This window comes from Ammodytes marinus (assembly GCF_949987685.1).
Source record: "Ammodytes marinus genome assembly, chromosome: 20".
NCBI classification, from domain to species: Eukaryota; Metazoa; Chordata; class Actinopteri; order Uranoscopiformes; family Ammodytidae; genus Ammodytes; species Ammodytes marinus.
In genome coordinates, this window is record NC_137224.1 from 21,579,154 (window position 1) to 21,599,850 (window position 20,697).

A 20,697-nucleotide genomic window follows, 5' to 3' on the forward strand; every position below is an offset into this window, starting at 1 on the left:
AGTGGATCTTGAGGATATATTCACTCATTTTGACAAGTGTTCTCCAGGATTGCTGACTCCACCTTTAACCTACATTATTATGTTAGATTTCATGATGAATGAAAACATAAGTAGTGGTGCTGCCGTGTCCATCCTGAATTAGAACCAGGTTTTCTTTGTACAAAGGACAAAGTGCCCTCAAGAAGCTGGACATCTGACAAAGGGGCTCTCACATAGTTTGAAGTCATAAGCCTTTTTTTTTATTCAGTGTAAAAGTCAGATCTTACAAAAATCACCAGAAACTTTCACAGCCATGCGGAAACAGTTTGCAATGCTTGTAAACAAAGAAGCCATTCATTACAACCAATAATTATGATCCAAACATTTTGGCTTTATTTACAAAGTCTATCAAAGCTTGATCACAGCACAAATTTTTACCATATGAAAAGGAAACTGGTATACACTATCAAAAAGATTTACAAACTTTAAACTGCAATCTAATAATGTACCTCAGGGGGTCAGTGTGTTAATATCAATAGATTTATAATTATTAACATAGATTTTTTTTGTTTCCATTTGTATCCAAAAATAGATTTTGCACCATAACCTTCTCAAACTCAACTTATTTTCAGACAATAGCAATCCCAATACATTTAGTCATTTTTATCAAATATATATATAGCACCACAATATAATGGTTTAATATAATTGGGGGGGTTGGGTTGGGTTGGGGTGGCTATCACATACAAAAGACCCGTGTTAGTATCCAAGTAAAAACAAATTTTCCAGCCTGCTCCTTATCAGAACCAGTTCAGGTGCAGGACGAATTCTGCAACCCACAACTGGGTACCCTCTATGGAAGCCCATCACTGCCACGGAAATGCAAAATAAATGTTGGTAAGTAAAAAATTAAAAAATAATATTTTAATATAAAAAATAATAAAATTCCCGATAAGTGAAAATCATACAATGCCATGTCAAAATTCAGGTCAGTTATGGGAAATGTCAACACTTGGGACACTGAAACAATTTGGAGGGTATTTTGGATTACTGCAACAACAACAAAATCTCTCGTCAACAGAATCGGAGTCAAAATGATGAAATACTCCATTAGACTTTTGACTTCCAAAATGATTATAATATTAATGGATTTGGAATGGAATTAGCACAAGTATTCATTTTTTATTCTTATTTATGCTAATTTTGTCATTTATATGTCTTTTCTTGGCATTAATAGGCTTCCATACATTTTTTCTGATGACAGTGGAGCAGGAAAGAGAAACACAGATAAAGTGAAGAACAACCAATGACGGTCACAACAGAACGAAACCAAGCTCAACACGATATCGGCACAAACGCGTTCAATGCTCTACATGCATTCAGTTGATCAGTGCACCCAATCCCTTATGAACTTCCACCTTCAGCTACTGATGCTCAAACACTTTTAAAATACACAGCTACCCGTGGATGGAAGTCATACTTGTTCCATTTTTTTTTTTTTTTTTAATTTGGGGATCAAGGTGAAACAAGAAAGTTTAATATCTTACAAGGAAAAATTCAGAAAAAACAGAAGATCCAATACAGTGTTGATTGTGCATCTGATTATTTAAGGGGGGTTAATCTAGAGGAGGATAGCAGCAGTCAAGTCCCTAGAACAGTCTTTTTTATTGTACTAAGATATTAATGCAGTTTGGTCACAAAGTACTTTTTAATGCTTCTCTCTCTGCCTTTCAACATCATTGGAAAATAAGTCCTGTAAGCTGATACCTATCCTGAAAAACCTGTCTGCCTTTCAAATGATTGTGATTCACTGTCTTTTTATTGCTCATTTGGTATTTTTAGAAGCTTAGCGTTTCGGCTTGGTATCCAATCAGGAGACGGAATTCAAAACGGAAACTTATCTCATGTCCAATTAAGAAATAAAAGGAAGGAAAACAGGAAGCTACACAAGCAAATCAAACAAAAAAAAAGGAACACAAATCGTGTATTTGTGTCACACCTTAAAATGTAGAATCTGATAGCTAAAAAAATATGGACAAAAATACATGAACTGGTGAGTGAGATAAGACCTTTTTTTTTGTTGAAAACTGGACAGATGGATGTGAACCACTGAAAACACAAAACTTTAAACTTTTTTCAAAACAGGGCATTTGATATTATACCAGTTGAATAACAGAGATATCAAAGATAGGAGTTGAAAAACAACCCAAATTCAGAGTTGAATATTTCAATGCTATAATTTTCAGTATTAAGATTTCAGCATTAATTAGACAATAGTGATTACATTATTACAAGCACTATTTCAGTTCCTTTAAAAAGACTGTAGATATTACAGACTTTCTTTGCCGACTCACACCAAATGTAGTTCCAACCCTTCCAACCAAAAACTACAAGCACACACTTCCTGAGAATTGAATCATGAACCTTACTGGTAGAAAGAGAAAATCTGGGATCTTTTGCCGTCACTGAGAAGTTTTTCATCTGCTCTTGCCTTCCAATACAACAGCCGTCTGGCCGTACAGAGGATTCTATATATGAATATCACAGTTATACAATAGCATTTTTTGTTAAATCATCTCATGTTAATTCTATTATATGTAATGATCATGACATTTGAGGGTGCTAGAAAGTTTTATTTCAACATAGCGAAAAATATTGTGGGATCTATTTTGTTATTGCATCCTTCAAAATGAGAAGTCTACCTTGTGTGCTGTTGTGATAAAAGAAATCTTCCATGTTTGGTGTCTAGTCTTCAAGCGGATAATTTTTTAAGGTCATCGTTTGCATATGCTAACACACTGCTATATAATTCACGCGTTTTTTTAGCTAAACATGGCTAGCATCAGGAGAGGTAGTAGATAAACGGCTGCAGTAATGTAGCTTAAAGAAGAGTGAAATTAGGACTCTTGTATATCTTCCATGCCCAAGCATGAATTTTAGAACGTAATATTTGTGAGAACATACCATCAGAGTCATGGAGAATATATCTATGTTCATAGAATGTCTGTATTTATCCATGCTGCCCTTTAGAGACTATTGGAAAAGTAGCGCATTGTTCATATCTCATTATCAACAACACACTAGTTATTCTGTGGCTCAGATGAATCAGAAACTAGCTTGCATACATATGGCTCTGACATGAGAACAACCTAAGCAATAGGAATACATTAATGCTTTGCATATGAGCCTGATAAAATATTTTTAACATATTATTTTATTTCCGCATTTGGACAAAACAACAGCTCCACTAAGAGACTGTTAAAGCACGGCAGATGTTCCAATCTCCTATCTTCAATGTCACTAACTCAAGTTTGATGCTGCAAATAATGGATGTATGGAGTCTCAAGTATGCCACAATAACCGTATCTGATTATAATTGATTCATGCATTATTTTAAAAAAAGGAACTATACATTGATTAATACAGTATATTGTAATCACTGCATCAAAATATTTAAAGTAAATTCCTTGTTCATATATTATGTTTAAGTGATCAATTGGCAATTACATTTTAAAGCCCCAATTTTTTTTTTCAATTTTACTTTGTCTTTCCATTTGCAATTGGAGCACCTGTAGATGTGAATCTGTCTTTCTTCTTCAAACATGTGTTAATATGTATAGGCAAATTCGATAGAGTTTTCCAAAATTTTGTTTTGTAACGCATTATCAAAATCAAAGCTTAATATTTTTTCCTTAATGTATTATTTCACTAGAATTAAAGACTGCATTTTGTCCAACGATTATGATGGCATACTTGTGACTGCATAAAAAAAACTGAGGATTTTTTAGATGTAAATTTTAAATAGTCCCCCTGTCCTTCTCAGCTTATGAAAACAGCAGACATGGTCCAGAGTACTAACAGAAACACACAAACCTGCAGTCTGAATGACTTGTGTGGTGCAAGCTTTGACAGTGTGTACGTCACACATCTGCCAGCACACACACAACAGTTAAATATTCTCTAGCTTTTGGGTCATACGTTAATCACCTATGACGTCAAATTAGGACAGCAGCTACATCCAAACTGAAAGGTCAAAGTTAGATATTGTATTGTAGGGTTGTTGGACATGGGAATAACATGTCGGGAGTGTAAGCCCCATCATACCAGTAAGGGTTTCTCTTTCTAAAAACAACATACCCTGCTGCTTCACTTAACAGTCATACTATGCACATTTTTTTTTCTAGTTTGGTACAAGTCTTTTTTTTTTTCTTTTTTTTGAAGGGAAAAGCATTTCGTTTTCCACAGCTTCATCCTTTTCTGTTCAATATTACAGCACTAACACCCTGATACATTAAAACTCACAACTTACTGCAGGGGTAAGTTTCTAACGCAACAAAGGACAACGTTGTTCATTAGATGGCGGTATTGTGGGGATATTGTGATTATTGTGATCCGTCCCCTAAAAACTCCACATTGAGCTATCCAAGCAAGCCAACACTTATACCTCATTACAGTTGTGCTCTCTTGATTTAACTTTAACCTGGATTATGTAACGTATTTGTATAGTAACCTACAGGCAGTTTTGCCAGTAGGACTGCAAAGTAAAAAGTAATGTAAAAGGTAACAGTTTTGGAGGGTGAGATAGCTCAAAATGTGGGAAAAAAGAAGTCATAAACAATGCCCATTGATAATAGCTAAAGGCTATTAGGATGAACAAAGTTCAGTCTACCATTTAGCCATAATCACAACACACTTTTTTTTTTGCAAAATTTTCTTGCTTAAAAGATGTAAATTGGTGCTGCAATAGAGCAGTCATAAACACTGCTTCTATTACAGCTTTAATGTGGGATTATTTTAAATACTGAAATATGTTTATAGCTTAAGCGTGAGTCAGTTATCAACCTTAATGATTTGAAAAAATTCGAATTGACATGAAAGAAAAAAAGATGCTGAAATGTAAGGATGCTCACTTCTCTGTGTTAAATCATTGTCAACTGGATACTTACAAATAATTATTTTATGGAATTTCTTATGGTCATTTGTCACTATTTTATTAAAACTTTAATTTGAGAATCTGACTTTGGTTCAGTTATGCTTGAATCAAAGATGAATGTAGCTGTGGAAATATTTCCGGGCCAAGATTGACATCAAACAATGAAAAAAAAAGGGTCAATATATGTAATGCTGTGCAGCATTGTACTAAATATCTCCATTCAAATGACAATCCTTAATATCTATAACTCTGTAGCTGTATTTGAATAGGTCTCCACATACTCTATGAATAGAAATCACTTTTATGAAACAATGCACATTGAAGTTTCCCCACACAGCCACAGAAAATGCAAATGCAAAAAAAAAAAAGTACAATAGGACAAAAACAACTCAAAAATCATTACATAATGAAAGGAAAAAATAAATTCAAGTACTATTAACAAAAACAGAAGTCCACCTGGAAATATTGTTCAGAGGAAAAAATTATTAAAATATACACAGCTGTGTTGGTGTCACTGCCAGCCTCTGTCCTCATTGGCTGACTCGCTCAACCTGAAGACAAAACCAAAAGAATAAAAAAATTAAAATAAAATGAAAAAAGCCTGGCTCAAAAATATGGTTGTCACAGTTTCTACAGGTCTCTGTGCGTGGCCCAGATTGTGGCAGAGGCAGGTGGGGGGAGGGGGAGGGGGCTCATGTCAACTCGCACACGACCAGCTCCCCTGGTTCTGTAAAAAAAAAATTGTTTTAATCCATCCAAATATCTCTTGCTGGATGTTTCAGACCGGAAGGTGGTTAAGAAAAAGAATGCCCCAAACGTGGTGTGTGTGTGCCAGGCCCGACTCTGGGGGTGCACTACTTTCCGACCCCTCCATCCACCCCAATACGGGTTTGGTGAGTGATTATATGCACGCACGGCTACAACAAAATTGTTTTCGGAGGTGATATTCCCCTTCAGGATTTTTTCCCCCCAGGAGCATGAAAAGGAGCCTCTGTGTGTAGCAACTCCATAGAAGGCCTGCTGTTGGTCTGAGTGGTGGGTGGATGAAGGCTGGGGTCTGATCCAGAGGCGTTGAGGTGTAGGTGTAGGTGTGTGTGTGTAGGTGTGTGTGTGTGTGTGTGTAGGTGTGTGTGTGTGTGTGTGTGTGTGTGTGTGTGTGTGTTGAACCTTCAGGGCTCTTGTTTGATGTAGTAGCTGCCTGAGCCGTTACTCTCCTGGTCTGAGGTTCCCTGTGAGAAGGTAAACTCGTCCACCTCGGCCGTCTCCTCTTTCATTCTCAGCAGAGACTCTGTAGAGGGGGATAGAGAGAGAGGGAGACAGAGAGAGCAATGGTTAAAGGAGGAGTCAGCCATTAAGGAGAATGCTAGTTGTTGTCAAAATAACTTTTGTCAAAAGCAGTGAATGTCTCTGTAACACAAAACACTGAAATTCCTGCAAAAATAAAAAAAAAACAGACCTTATCCAATATGAGGAAATATTCACGTGTGACCAAATACAATAAACATATGCAAACAAATGTTTTTTACAATAGAACATCAGCAGCATCCAGTGTCCCAGTGCGGCCCCTGTGACTTGAGAGGACTTGGTTTAAAACAGTTGTCATGTCTCGGTCAGGGTTGTGGTGTGTTGTTACCTGCTTTGTGTGTTTGGTGGAGGTGTGTGCGGGGCCGGGGCCGTGTGGGCCCCTGGGCAGCTGGGTAGGGGGGTGGACTCTGCTCTTCATCCCCTGAGAAGCTGCTCCTCCTCCGGCCTGTCTGACTGAAGGGCCGGCGACCCACTGGAATCTTCCTCTCTAAAACAACCAAGCCACACTCAGTGTAAGCTACCAGGGGTCTTTGTACACACGGGAGAGTGGACATGGAACTGGTGTTCTTCGTGTTCACATAATCTTTTGGGAAGGAAAGCTTAAAAGTTAAGGAGCTTAAAATGGAATTGTATATATATATATATCTGTGTCAATCTGAATAACCACCCTGGTCAGCAGTATTCTGACTGCCAGACCCAAGTCAGCACATTGCACTCTTAGCTACCAAGAACAAAGCTTAAGGAACTGGACCAAATGTATGGAAGTCTGCAAGTGCCAATATTTAGTTTTAAAATCTGACTTTAATTAATACATTAAAGTTACATTTGCATGTCCATGATGTATGACAATAAATCATTACTGCAAAAAATAAAACAAATCGTTTTCAGCGTACAACTAAGCATAACATTGCTATTAGAAATATTGAATAGTAAATGTAACTTTTAAGTTCAAATTGAGCGTGTAAATTAGACTTGTGGCAAATGTCTAATCAAAAAGCCTTTTCTATTACTATTTTTGTATGGTCAACTTCATAAAAATGAAAATGTAGCAGTATTATGGCATGTTTTATCCTTTGGGGACAAATTAGATTTTATATCTGAATTTCATCATAAATGCTGTTCACGCAAATAAAAGGAAACGCCCACCATTCTTAATCCAAGCGTGCAGACCAGTCAGCAGCTTCCACAACTAATGTGTAACCAGTGACCAGTACAGACAAATCTACGAAGGTCCGGGCTAACGTTTCAATTGGTTCTATCTAATATGGGCGCGCCAGAGCCCTTTGTATGGTGCTCTGGGGCAGACGTAACCGGATGACGACAGTGACGTGCATGCGACGTCGAAGCCGTGATAGTAAACATCAAAGATGGCTGCGGATATGTTGTGTGAGTTTGAGACTGCTTTGGCCTCGACCCTTTACGATTTGGAAGACGGCACTCAAATCTTTCATTAGCAAGTAAGTGGAATGTTCTGTTTTGCCGACCGACCACGGCAAACGTTTAATTTAACAGTTTAACAGCTGTTCGCTAAACGAACGGGGCTTACGTCACCTTGTGCATCGCTCTGATTGGTTGTAGTGCTATCCAACTGCGTGCAGTGGCATTTGAAATGCACGAGTAGGAGCCGCCCCTCGAGTTGGAAATTACTATTGATCATGGCCAGACCCTCTATCGTTCAAGATATCATGGTCTGGATTTCCAGGCTATGAATCTGGTGCACTTTGAGAGGAAAATTAAGAGGCTTAATCTGAAGAATTTTGTATGAAAAAATTATTTGGAGACACTGTGTCAGATGAATTAGAAGCTATTGAAGAAACACACATGGATAAAAAAAGAAAAAGAAAAAAGAAAGGGCCATATTACATAATATTTTTTAAATCGGCCGCGGGCCAATAAAAAGCGGGCGGGCCGTAGTTTGGACACCCCTGATGTAGACAAACAAATCCATAGAGGAACCCTGCGTTCCAATACCCATACTTTCCTACTATTTAGTACGCCAGAAAAAGATTTAGGATGTCCCAATACATGCACATCAATTGTAGTATGCTGAAAATACATTAATGCCCCATTAACTCCACTAGCATGTTGGAGTATTCGTCTTTATTCTTGACATTTCTCGACATAATGAAAATAAATCTTCCTTATCTCATTTTATTTTCTCTCCTGTGGCCCTAAAACTCTTCTGTACTTTAGCATGTAGTGTAGTAAAAAGAAAAGGTATGTGATTTGGAATGAAGGGAATGTGTAGCCAGTGACAGGAAGAGGAAGAATTAAAAAGAGAAGGCAAAGGAAAGGATGGAGAGAAACAAATGCACAGAGGAAGTATCACTCACTTTTCTTCTGGCCTTTGTACTGCTGGGCCTTTTTCTTCTGTTTGGGGACAGACTGAGGCGGTTCTCTATTAGCTGAAAGAAAAAGACATTACACAGTTTAGGTTTAACAGGGAAAAAATGAAAATAATTCCGTTCCATTTTATGACTAGTTCCTATTGTGTGTTCTTACTCTGCGAGGCGGGGGGCTGCAGATGGTAGCCTGTCAGCTGACACCAGCCCACGGGGTAGAGATCAGGTGACTCGCAGTCCACCCATTGGTCGTACTCGTCCTCCCAGCCGTCAAAGTGGATCCTCAGTAGGCGGTGCACGATCCTGGTCACTGTGGCCACGCAGACCAGCCGCGGCTCCATCAGGTCCACAGCCTCCAGCTTCATGCCGGGCCGGAAGCCGTGGTTGGGAACGTCCTGAAGAGACGCAAGGTAACAAGGACTTTGAAATGAAAGGACTTTTTTTGATGTACACATACAATTAAAGCACAGACATTGTAAAAGTCAAAAAAGTCAAAATTATGTCTATAGCACATTTAAAAACAACATCAGTTGACCAAAGTGCTGCACAAGATACAATACAAAATAACATATAAGATACACGAAAAAAAAAGTTAGGAGTGTCAACTTGTGTTAAAGGCCAATGCTTCAGCAACGTATTAAACTGTTCAACTTTACAGGGATCCAGGTTCTATTCATTCACACAGTCATAGTAAGCTATTTGTGAAGAGATGTTTTCCTGATAAAAGCCTGATTCCTGTTAATTAGAGAGATACAAGGAGGCTAAAGGAAAAGGAAGGAGGTGTTCATTTTACTTTTGGAGAACTAGCCTCAAAGACCCTGTAAACCCAAATCCACAAAGTCCTTCTACCTGTGTAATGTGGGGAGATAGGACTTTTTGTCAATCCAATCCAATCCAATATTGTCATTTAAGTTAGATGAGGTTGGCTATGCTCTGGTTCCTGTGACACATTCATTATTTGGAACCAATCAGGGCAGTTCTCTGCCCCAACATTTTATAAAAAATGTGATGTTGCTAAGGAGAACATTTAAAGCTGGGGTATGTGATTTCTGATTGGTCAAAGTTAACATGAGCTGTACACTTTGACCAATCAGAGCGAGGCTCCGATTCTCTGTTCTTATTGGCTGTTGGGACTGTCGATTCACTTTGGCACAACGTTGTTGGTGTAAAGCGTGTCAGGGAGGGACCAAAGAGAACAAGTGGAGCGGTTGAGGTATTTGGATTCAAATCTCTATCCCAACTGCCATTTTCTCCCCAAATCCTTCACCCCAGCTTTAATACATGAGCCTGGGCGACGCCCACACAGTCCTCTCAAACTGTCATGACAGTAAACAGTTTTTTTTTTAAACTAAGTTTTATAATATTGATGAAAATTTATTTTCTATCAGATTTTTGCAAAAGCATATTAGGTCACCCACAGTGATGTGATATATTGATTTTGACTATTTTAGACCAGGTTTACAGAGGCTTTAAAGAAAGGCCAACCTCACACAACTCAACATTCCCCCAAATGATGCATGGTGCGCTGTCCTTGTAAAAATGCATTTGTGGAGAATGTGTTACTATGAAAGTGTGTTATCAATAAAGAGCATTTCAATGATAAGCATGGTGAGATCTTAATAAACACAAACACAGGCCTACCTGGTTAAAGAGCTTGACAGGAGCAGCTATTGAACCTGTGTCTCTGAGGTAGTCAAACCATTTAATTGGCAGTTTAGTGTAGCCTGGGGAACAGAGTCAGTGTTATGAAACCATATTCAACTTCTTCTAACCAATAACTTTCACCTGGAGAGAAATGACATTTATCAAGGTAGAAAACGGATGTATGGACGACTTAAGTGCCAAAATAAAAATAAATCTAACAATTATTGAAAATACAATATAGATTGATCTGTTTTTGATATGTATGCAACAGATAATAAAAGGTGCCTCTCAGCCGTTATTACAGGATTGGCTGCTACAACTTTGTTTTTTGTGTATTGAATGGATTGCAATGTGGTATGAAAAACGTATTGTTTGTTCAGTTATTAAACGTGGCTATGAGGAACTTTCAGTTTTTGGCCATTCTAGCGACCCCTTGGGACAAAAGCGGTAGTGTTTTTTACCACACTAGCTGTTGTTCCTGGGTGAGCGTATGACAAAGGCATTAAGAAAAACTAATAAAAATAACATTATCTAAACTGATGATCTTGTTTGCTGTTGCATGTCATTTCTGATCATCTGAGGAAAAATTAAGACTTTTAAAGTAAATATTTGAAAGTTCCTCGTAGCACACCTTCAATGACACCTTAAATGCACGTCTAAATATGACATACGTATACCAATGTGTATTGTACTTATCTTTGTTGGATTTGTTTGGCTGGGAGCATATGGCCAATTTGACATTTTGTGAAGGGTTGATAGAATCAAATGATTTGAAAGATACCTCTAGGGGGCGTGAGTTCAATGTTGTTGATTTCACAGAAGCCAGAGGGGAAGATGGAGGGAGAGTGGCTGTGGTAGCAGAACCAGTCTGAGCCGTCCACTGCCTCCGAACCATCGATCCCAATCATGAGGTACCCGTCTGCCAACACCTACAGTAAACACAGCAAACAAAAGGCATTTTAAAACATACGCTCACAAACTACTCCTACTTTAACTGCGCAGTTTTAAAGAGCTTTTTTTTTATTATATATATATATAAAAGATACTTTTTTTGGCATTTTCAAGCTTTATTAGATAGTACAGAGTTTGAATGGGGAGAGAGCGGGGGATGACCTGCAGTGAAGGTCCACGGGTCAGATTTGAACCCGCGACCACTGCAACGAAGGCTGGAGCCAATATGGTGCGTGCTCTATCCACTACACCACCAGAGCACCTAAGTTTAAAAGAGCTTTTTTTTTTTTTTTTTAGATATTTTTTGGGCATTTTTATGCTTTATTTGATAGTGCAGAGAGACAGAGGTGAAATGGGGCAGAGAGGGGAGTGACATGCAGAGAACGACCGTGGGCGGGAATCGAACCTGGGTCTGCTGCTGGGCCCGGGAGGGGGACGCCTTACCAACTGAGCTAAAGGCGCCCCCTAAAAGAGCTTTTGATGAGAATGATTTGCTTACCTTTCTTACAGTGGCTACACATATAGCTGAGAGGTTGAGGGGGTCGATGGCTTCTAACTTCATCCCATCCTTAAACCATTCCCCATTCTGGTCCACATCTTTCACCTGATATATACACACACACACAGACAGAAAAAGAAGGCACATTGTGGATTTATTTCTTTGATTACCTTATAATGACCTAAAACTGACAACCGTTGTAAATACTTTTTTTCTTAACCTTTATTTATACAGGTAAATCCCATTGAGACCGGAGACTCTTTTTCAAGGGAGACCTGTTCCCATTTACACGTTAACACACACATTCATACACCAATAGCAGGCTATTAATCGACATTGACATGAGGCAATGTGGGTGAAGTGTCTTGCCCAAGCTCTACCACCTGAGCCACAGTCGCCCAAACTTAAGCTCTGGGACATTGGCTAATATGCATGAATAAACAGTATGACATAACATTACACATGTAAATGCCCAAAAAGCAACACACAGCACCTGTTATGTTTCCACTGTTTCACACACTTTGATCACTGTTAAATAATGAGACATTACGAGTGAATGTGATGAGACGGACACTTTCATTAGAGAGGCATTTAGGGATAAAACATTAAATAAATCTGTTTTCTCTTACCTTATGGAAGAACTGTGAAGGAGCATCAGCTTGACCCTCAATTTTCTTTGTTACGTCTGGAAAAAAATTAAATGACGTATCAAAATCACTTGCTCTATAATATTAATGATAAAGTTGTTTGTTTTAGTTCATTTGTTTTGCATCATACAACAGTGTACACACACACACACAGACACACAGACACACACACACACACACACACACACACACACACACACACACACACACACACACACACACACACACACACACACACACACACACACACACACACACACACACACACACACACACACACACACACACACACACACACACACACACACACACACACACACACACACACACACACAAAAAGGTGGAGTCAGTGATCTCTGGAGAATGCTTGTTGTCAAAATCAATGAATATCTCCTCAAGATCTGCTACCAAAAACACATCTGTAGTTACACATCCTACGCTTAACAGGCATGTAAACAAAGGGTATGTAAACAAAAGGGGCTCCACCATAGCTAGCAACATGCCCCGTTTACAGAGCGTAGCATGTGTATAATCAATGTATTTCTCACGTACAGGTAGCATAGCATAAAGAGATCTTCACTGATTTGACTTAAAAAAAAGGGATTTTGACAACAAAATATTCTCCAGGACTGCTGACTCCACCTTTTTTTAAACTGAGGTGGTTCCTTGATGTATTTGCACATACTGACCGGAGCGTTTGAAGCGGTGTCCGATGCTGCGGGACCAGCCTATGTTGTGTATGAGTGGACTGTACATGTGGCACCAGAAGTCATCTGTCCGGTCCTGGCTCTCCTCATACACCAGCCTGAGCCGGCCTCCGATCACCTGCTCCACCAGGGCCACCCGCGTCCGGCACAGGTAGTTCTTATCCACCACCTCCACCCGCATCAGCCTCTTAAAGGGGAACTGCAGGTTCTCTTGTACCTGAGGGGGGGGGACATAAGTATGGGTTTAGCTAAGTTCCTCATATTGCACATTTCAATTGAGTTACCTCTCTATACCGTTTGGTTTTGCCTTACTTTTTGCACTATTTAGAATTGATGTATTTGTACAGTATCTCACAAAAGTGAGTACACCCCTCACATTTCTTCAAATATTTCATTATATCTTTCCATGGGACAACACTGAATAAATTACACTTTGATCAAATGTAAAGTAGTCAGTGTACAGCTTGTACAACAGTGTAAATTTACTGTTCCCTCAAAATAACTCGACACAGCCATTTATGTCTAAAGTGCTGGCAACAAAAGTGAATACACCCCTAAGAAAAAAATTCCAAATTGGGCCCAAAGTGTGGTCACCATTATTTTCCAGCACTGCCTTAACCCTCTTGGGCATGTAGTTCACCAGAGCTTCACAGGTTGCAACTGGAACCCTCTTCCACCCATTCATGACAGCATCACGGAGCTGGTGGATATTAGAGACCTTGCGCTCCTCCACCTTCCGTTTGAGGATGCCCCGAAGATGCTCAATAGGGTTTAGGTCTGGAGACATGCTTGGCCAGGCCATAACCTGTACCCCCAGCTTCTTTAGCAAGCCAGTGGTCGTCTTGGAGGTGTGTTTGGGGTCGTTATCATGTTGCAATACTGCCCTGCAGCCCAGTTTACGAAGGTTGAGTGCACGTGGTCAGCATCATACACAGAGGTTGGCTTTGGAAAATAGACTTATGAGTGCTGCCAGCATTGCTGCAGGTCTTGAAGGGGTGGGGGGTCAGCCTGTCAGTGCTCAGACCATACGCCACACACTGCATCATACTGGTCTGCATGGCTGTCGTCCCAGAAAAAAGCCTATTCTAAAGATGATGCACAAGAAACCTCACAAAAAGTTTGCTGAAGACGAGCAGCCTACGGACATGGATTACTGCAACCATGTCCTGTGGTCTGATGAGACCAAGATACATTTATTTGGTTCAGATGGTGTTAAGAGTGTGGGGCGGCAACCAGGTGAGGAGTACAAAGACAAGTGTGTCTTGCCCATAGTCAAGCATGGTGGTTGGAGTGTCATGGTCTGGGACTGCATGAGTGCTGCCAGCACTGGGGATCTACAGTTCATTGAATTATAGCATGTACTGTGACATACTGAAGCAGAGCATGATCCCCTCCCTTCATAAACTGGGCCGCAACATGATAACGACCCCAAACACACCTCCGAACGACCACTGGCTTGCTAAAGAAGCTGAGGGTAGAGGTTATGGCCTGGCCAAGCATGTCTCCAGACCTAAACCCAATTGAGCATCTTTGGGGCATCCTCAAACGGAGATGGAGGAGCGCAAGGACTCTAATATCCACCAGCTCCTTGAAGTCGTCATGAATGAGTGGAAAAGGATTCCAGTGGCAACCTGTGAAGCTCTGGTGAACTCCATGCCCAAGAGGGTGAAGGCAGTGCTGGAAAATAATGATGGCAAAACAAAATATTGACACTTTGGGCCCAATTTGGACATTTTCACTTACGGGTGTACTCACTTTTGTTGCCAGCACTTTAGACATTAATGGCTGTGTGTCGAGTTATTTTGAGGGGACAGTAAATGTACACTCTACTTAACATTGTATCAAAGTGTCATTTATTCAGTGTTGTCCCATGGAAAGATATAATGAAATATTTGAAGAAATGTTAGGGGTGTACTCACTTTTGTGAGATACTGTATATCTTACTGATTTTAAGTTATCTCTATTGCACCGTGGGGTCGGAGAGAAATGTAATGTCGCTTCCTCTGTGTGTCAGGCACATACTTCAGAAATTGAGAATAAAGTTGACTTGACTCGACTAAGTCAAGAGCACAGAGGATTGAAACACATCACTGATTCCTTCATGTTTATAGTGTAGTATAGAAAGAGAGATTTTGAAAAGAGTTTCCTCTCCAACGAGAATGATCGTTTTAGTTCCACGGCTAGTACTTTTTGTCAAATTTCTAAAACATAAAAGAAATAAAAAATATTTCAGCTACAGGTTTGCTCCTATTCGAGTTGTCCGTCCTTCTGTACGTCCGGGGGCCATTCTTGTGAACGCAATATCTCGTGAACGCTTACAGGGATTTTCTTCAAACTTTGCACAAATGTCCACTCTGATTCAACGATGAACTGATTAGATTAGATTAGATTTTGAAGGTCAAGGGTCAAGGTCACTGTGACCTCAACTCTTGTGGGTAGATTACTAGTTAGTAAGAATACCCTAAGGGATTTTTGTACATTTAGCAAAAAACCTATACTTGGACTCGAGGGTGAACTGATTAGATTTTGGAGGTCAAAGGTTACTGAAAATGTACATATTGTGTGGTTGCATGGACATTGTACCATATTGTAGCTTCTTAGGAGCTTTTACCTTCTTTAAAGCATTGCCTACCACCACTGGACTTTCACCATTTAGGCATTGAATGTGGGGGGGGGGGGGGGGGGGGGGGTATGACCACCAGGCGGTAGTTCTTAATAGTGGCACTGGCCCTCAAAAAAACAGCATCAACAAAATGATGCAGCGTTTGTGTGTCTCACCTTGGCATTAAAGTCAAGTGGCAGTGTTTTTGCTCCAGTGAGACGCTTCACAAGAACGGCTTTCCAGTTAGAGTACTTATGCTGTATGCCTGGAAAGGGAAAGATTACAAACAGTGACTGCAACAGTTACCACCAAGCAGCATTCAGCAACAGAGGCATTCAAGGACAAGGAGAGATGTGGTTGAACAAGTGGAGCTTACTCTTGGGAGGCACGAGGGGTTTGCCACTGGAAGCACACCATCCCACCGGGTGCACCTCGGGGACACACATGTTACTCCAGAAGTCTTTACTGGTGTCGTTGTCAAAGCCCTCGTAACGCAGGAGAGCCTTGAACCCTGCACACGATACACATACGAGGTAGATTAGACAGGGTGGAATACCTTGAAAACACTCATTTATCTTGTTCAAAGTTCCGAAATGACATTTGCTTAGTTGTTAAAGACCTACTTCCCCGGTGGGAATAAGCAGTTGTATTGAACTCTGAGATCCTATGTAGTATAAAAGTGCAAACATTTTTGAATCCGGTTCATCCTAGCCTGAGAAAAGGCAGAAAGAGTGTTTTATGGTCTCACTGTCCAACAGACCTCTCTTACCCGTTATTCTCGCTTCGTAGTACACCCCTCATTATTATTCACAGCAATAATACTATAAAAAAAGGACCAAGAAAAGTTAGACTTTAGGACGGATTTGTCCTTTAAATAGTCTTACCTGCTAGCTTAATGATTTCTGCTATCCAGTAAACCTTAGTGGAAAGGTTGGTATCGGAGTTCAGCACTTCAAGCCTCACTCCTTCTTCAACTTCTGCCCAGCATGTCCCCATAGGGGCCTGAAGCGCATAGGAGGCAGTCAAGTTATTCAGTCAATAAACTAAACAAATAGAACAAGTAACTTCAGTTTTTTACTTACGTGCTTGAAACAGCTGACTGGCGCTCCTAGCGTGTTATTGCTACTAATATATGGACCCCAGTCAAAAGTCTCTGCTGGGACCACTGACACAAACAACAAACACAGTTAAAACTGGAGTGGATGTAGAAAAGAACAGCACTGTCAAACCATTATTCACTGCTTATTGATAACATACCAGCTTTCGATTTGGCCAGGATCTGTTGACTTGCTTGGTACTGGGCGTAAGCTGCTAACTTGGCCATGAGAGGCTGTTTCTGTAAGACTTTTGCCTTTTTTGTTGGTGGTTTGCCCTAGAAAAATCAAAGCAAACATTAAAATCAGGGTTGTAATATAATCTTAAAGTACTTGTTAAGAGTTCAGTAAGCACTTGCCTGGAGTCTTGCCAAAATGCTAGCTTTTTTGGAATTGGAGGAATAACTCCGAGAACAGGACACACTGCAGAAGCGTTTTGTTTTGGAGTAAAAGGCGTCTCGTACTCCGACCATCCCACACATCTCACAGGTGGCTGAAAGCAAAGAACAGACGCGTACAATCAAGAAACACAAACAGACTTCTAACAGAAACATTTCTCAAATTATTGTAAACAAAAAAAAAAAAAAAATGCAGGTATTATTGTCAACTAACATTTATTACTGTTTTTTAACTTAAATTAACAGAAAGACAAGAAACTAAACACAATCTATGACAGTGAAGGCAGCTAAAGAAATTAGTAAATAATGGAAACTAGATTCACGTGAATCTGTCAAGAGAGGAAATGATTGGACAAGGATGAATTTGTCCAGAACAATGAAATGCTCTTGTGGTGAAATAGATACTATTTAACAAAAAAACACACACAATGCAGGTATTATTCTCAAGGTACTAACCCATTCCAGCCTTGCCGTCGGGGTAGGTGTAGACCTGGCCATTGTTCTTGATGATGGGCAGGCTGGCTGGGATGGTGGGCACCACCTCGTCCTCACTGTCCTCTGAGCTGGAGCTGCTGGTCGACTCCTCGCTGCAGCTGTCATAGCCATCAAACATCCCAAAGGAGTCTCGCCGCTTACGCTCTGACCGGGGGGTGCGTTCCGCCTGAGCAATGAAGATACAATAGAAATTCAGAATTTCCTATGAGATAAATATAAAATATCTATATCTATCTATTTATTATTATATTACAAAAAAGGACAATAAGGTCTAATTGAACGGCAATCTGATGATTGTTTGTATTATTATTGAAGTAATAGACAAATTGTTTAGTCAACACAACTCCAGAAAACAATTAAAATGTCCATGGCAATCCCCCACATTCAAGGTGATGCCTGTATGTCTGTCACAAACAGTCCAAAGCCACAATTACATTGAGTAAGAAAACCAGCAAATGCTTGCAGAAACAGTGTTCAGAGACCTTTAGTCATTTTTGTAAAATAAAATAAAAATAAACAATTTATCAAAATTGTTGTGCATTACGTTTCTGTTGATTATTCGTTCCAGCTTTAAAGTCAGGGCTCCAGAGTGCGCCTAATTTGGGCGCACATGCGCCCAAAAATCTGTGGAGTGCGACCAGATATTTCCACTGGTCGCACCAGTGCACCTGAAATTGATCACGTCATATTAAATGTAATATTGGGTGTTGTGCTGCACGATTCATCTAATTGCGATGTGAGCAGCTAGTGCAATTACATAACCGCAAAATTGGCTGCTGCGATTGCGATTCAATGTAGGATAAATGTGCGCGCGTGTGTCTATACGTTCCAACTGCTCCTCTCGTCTTTTTGGTAGCGCCCCTCTGACAGTGTGTGTGTGTGTGTGTGTGTGTGTGTGTGTGTGTGTGTGTGTGTGTGTGTGTGTGTGTCGGTGTGTGTCGGTGTGTGTCGGTGTGTGTGTATCTGCGCGCGCACCTACACGGCGCGCAAGACGGTTGCCGAGTCGACAGCAGAGTAAACAAACAAACATGGACGCCGACGCGCAGCAGCATCCACGCTGAACTGTGACGGAAAACAAAGGCATATAAAAGAGTTGCCTACCATGAACTGTCTTTGGGTTGAAAAAAAACTCCTTCAACTCAGTATCCGTCTACCTGTAGTCCAAAAAAATAAAAAAATAAAAAAAATGCGCACAGCTGCTGCTGCAGACGGGCTCGGAGAGTCGGCACCGTGCGCATCAACAGTCATTCAAAGCAGCGGTAGTTATCATACATATTTTTGTGTAGAAAGTCCTGTCAGCTAAAAATAGTTATCCAGTTTTCAAATCCATGTTAAAATCGGCAGGATATAGCATGTGATATAGAGCTAGTTAGCTTTAAAAAAAGTTGCTAACGGTGTCAAATGTGTTGTGTTCAGGTCACCTCGGTAATATAAATTTTAGGCAAAGGTAAATAAAAGGTCATCATGGTGTGTTCAAATGTAACAAAAAATTTTTTTTTTTGGTTTTTGGAGAGAAATTTTAATAATACAGTTTTGGTGAAAAACTTGTTTTTTCAGCAATATAAAATAGATAGTAGCCTAACTATGGAATTATGACCTGTTTAACATCCTATCTTGAGCTCTGATCATCTTATGGGCAATTAAAGCAATAATACCAGTTATCTTTCAACAAAATAATAGAAAAGTATGGATAGTGGTATCGATAAAGACCCGGATCGATAAGGAGACTCGATAATGCTTATAGAGACTATTGTCTTTGGAGGAATGCATTTATTTTAATGGGGAAGTATTTTTTTTTATTACATTTTTTAACTATAATTTTTATTATTTTGAAAACAGTATAGGCCTAGTAGAAGCTTTATTTTTTATATTTTCACTGATTCTTAATATGTGCTTGTTTTAAATTGAGATCAGGTATCGAAGCTGTCAATATTCTCAAATCTTCCTTGAAAACCAAGAAAGTAGAATCATAATAGCCTACCATTTATTATATTGCGTCGCAAATCGCAATATTGGCCACTATAATCGCTTTTCTCCAATTCATGCAGCACTAATTTGGTGCACCCAAAATATATGCTGGTGCACCTAGATGAAAAAGTTGGGCGCACCGGTGCACCCATTGAAAAAAGTTAGTCTGGAGCCCTGAAAGTACATATAGACTATAACTGATTTTAATTTTTTTTTAAAAGTCCAATCACAGTTGTTTTGTATATTCTCAATGTTTCCTTATTATGCTATTTTACAGGTTGCTCCTCTAACTGAGGAAACACATTATTTGGAAGGAGAAAAGTTCGGGAAAGCCCAAGCTATAAAAATTCGACAATTTAAAAGGTCTTGCTCATGATGTTTTGGCCCGAAACAATTTTCAGATACTGACTGTCATCACAGTGAGCGTACTTCCTCCTATACACATCACAGGTGACTTCCCCCTGGCTCACTAATATAGCCAGCTACACTGCTGAAAGAAACACTTCTGTACCAGCCACCAAAGACACACTAGGCTCAATATAAGATGTACAAAATAGAAAAAGCTAGCTGATATTTACGCTCAGATAAGGGGCGGTCTCAGTAGAAATAGCCCCTAATGCTAATAGCATTAGCACAGCTAGCTAGCGGCAACCTGTTTTTCCAGTTTTTATTCATGTTATACGTTATGCATGTTACACTTTTCATGTGCGTGGTGAACTTGCGTCCATAAACATGTAGTAATATTAAGTGTGAGGTTCTTCCAGTTCTCCCCTTGTTGTTTTATGCAGGGCTTTCTCATATTTGACGCTTGCTGAGCCACTAGCTCAGATAACAACAAAGGAGGAGCGCTAGCCCCAGCAAATCCTCTGCAACAAGAGGATCGCGGCCCTAAAATGTTTGATTATAACTCACCAAATCCCGTGTGTCTTCCATCAGCCCTTCATATAGATACCATTCTAGTTAACTGTGCTGCCCAATGCAAATCACACCCCTACGCTGGGGATAAATATGGCTTTCAAAATACCAAAGTCTAAATGAATACTACCAAGCAGGATATCAACAAATTACTCTGCTGCTTCTGCGCATGTGCCAGTGTAACCTACTTTCGTGTGATTGGTCAATCCGGAATGGAG

The 20,697-nt window shown here is 39.9% G+C and overlaps 1 protein-coding gene across 1 annotated transcript; it reads right to left on the minus strand.

Moving 5' to 3' along the window:
- Positions 1 to 216: 216 nt before the first annotated feature.
- Positions 217 to 20,588, minus strand: mbtd1 (mbt domain containing 1). Its single transcript, XM_080049201.1, has 17 exons — positions 20,477 to 20,588; positions 17,558 to 17,762; positions 17,063 to 17,196; positions 16,867 to 16,981; positions 16,692 to 16,774; positions 16,494 to 16,611; positions 15,986 to 16,120; positions 15,786 to 15,874; positions 12,990 to 13,224; positions 12,283 to 12,338; positions 11,654 to 11,758; positions 10,985 to 11,132; positions 10,201 to 10,283; positions 8,720 to 8,954; positions 8,551 to 8,622; positions 6,546 to 6,704; positions 217 to 6,200 (listed from the first exon to the last, which is right to left on the minus strand). The coding sequence occupies exons 1-17, from the start codon at positions 20,495 to 20,497 to the stop codon at positions 6,082 to 6,084; spliced, it is 2,112 nt and encodes a 703-aa protein (XP_079905327.1). The 5' UTR covers positions 20,498 to 20,588; the 3' UTR covers positions 217 to 6,081.
- Positions 20,589 to 20,697: the final 109 nt, after the last annotated feature.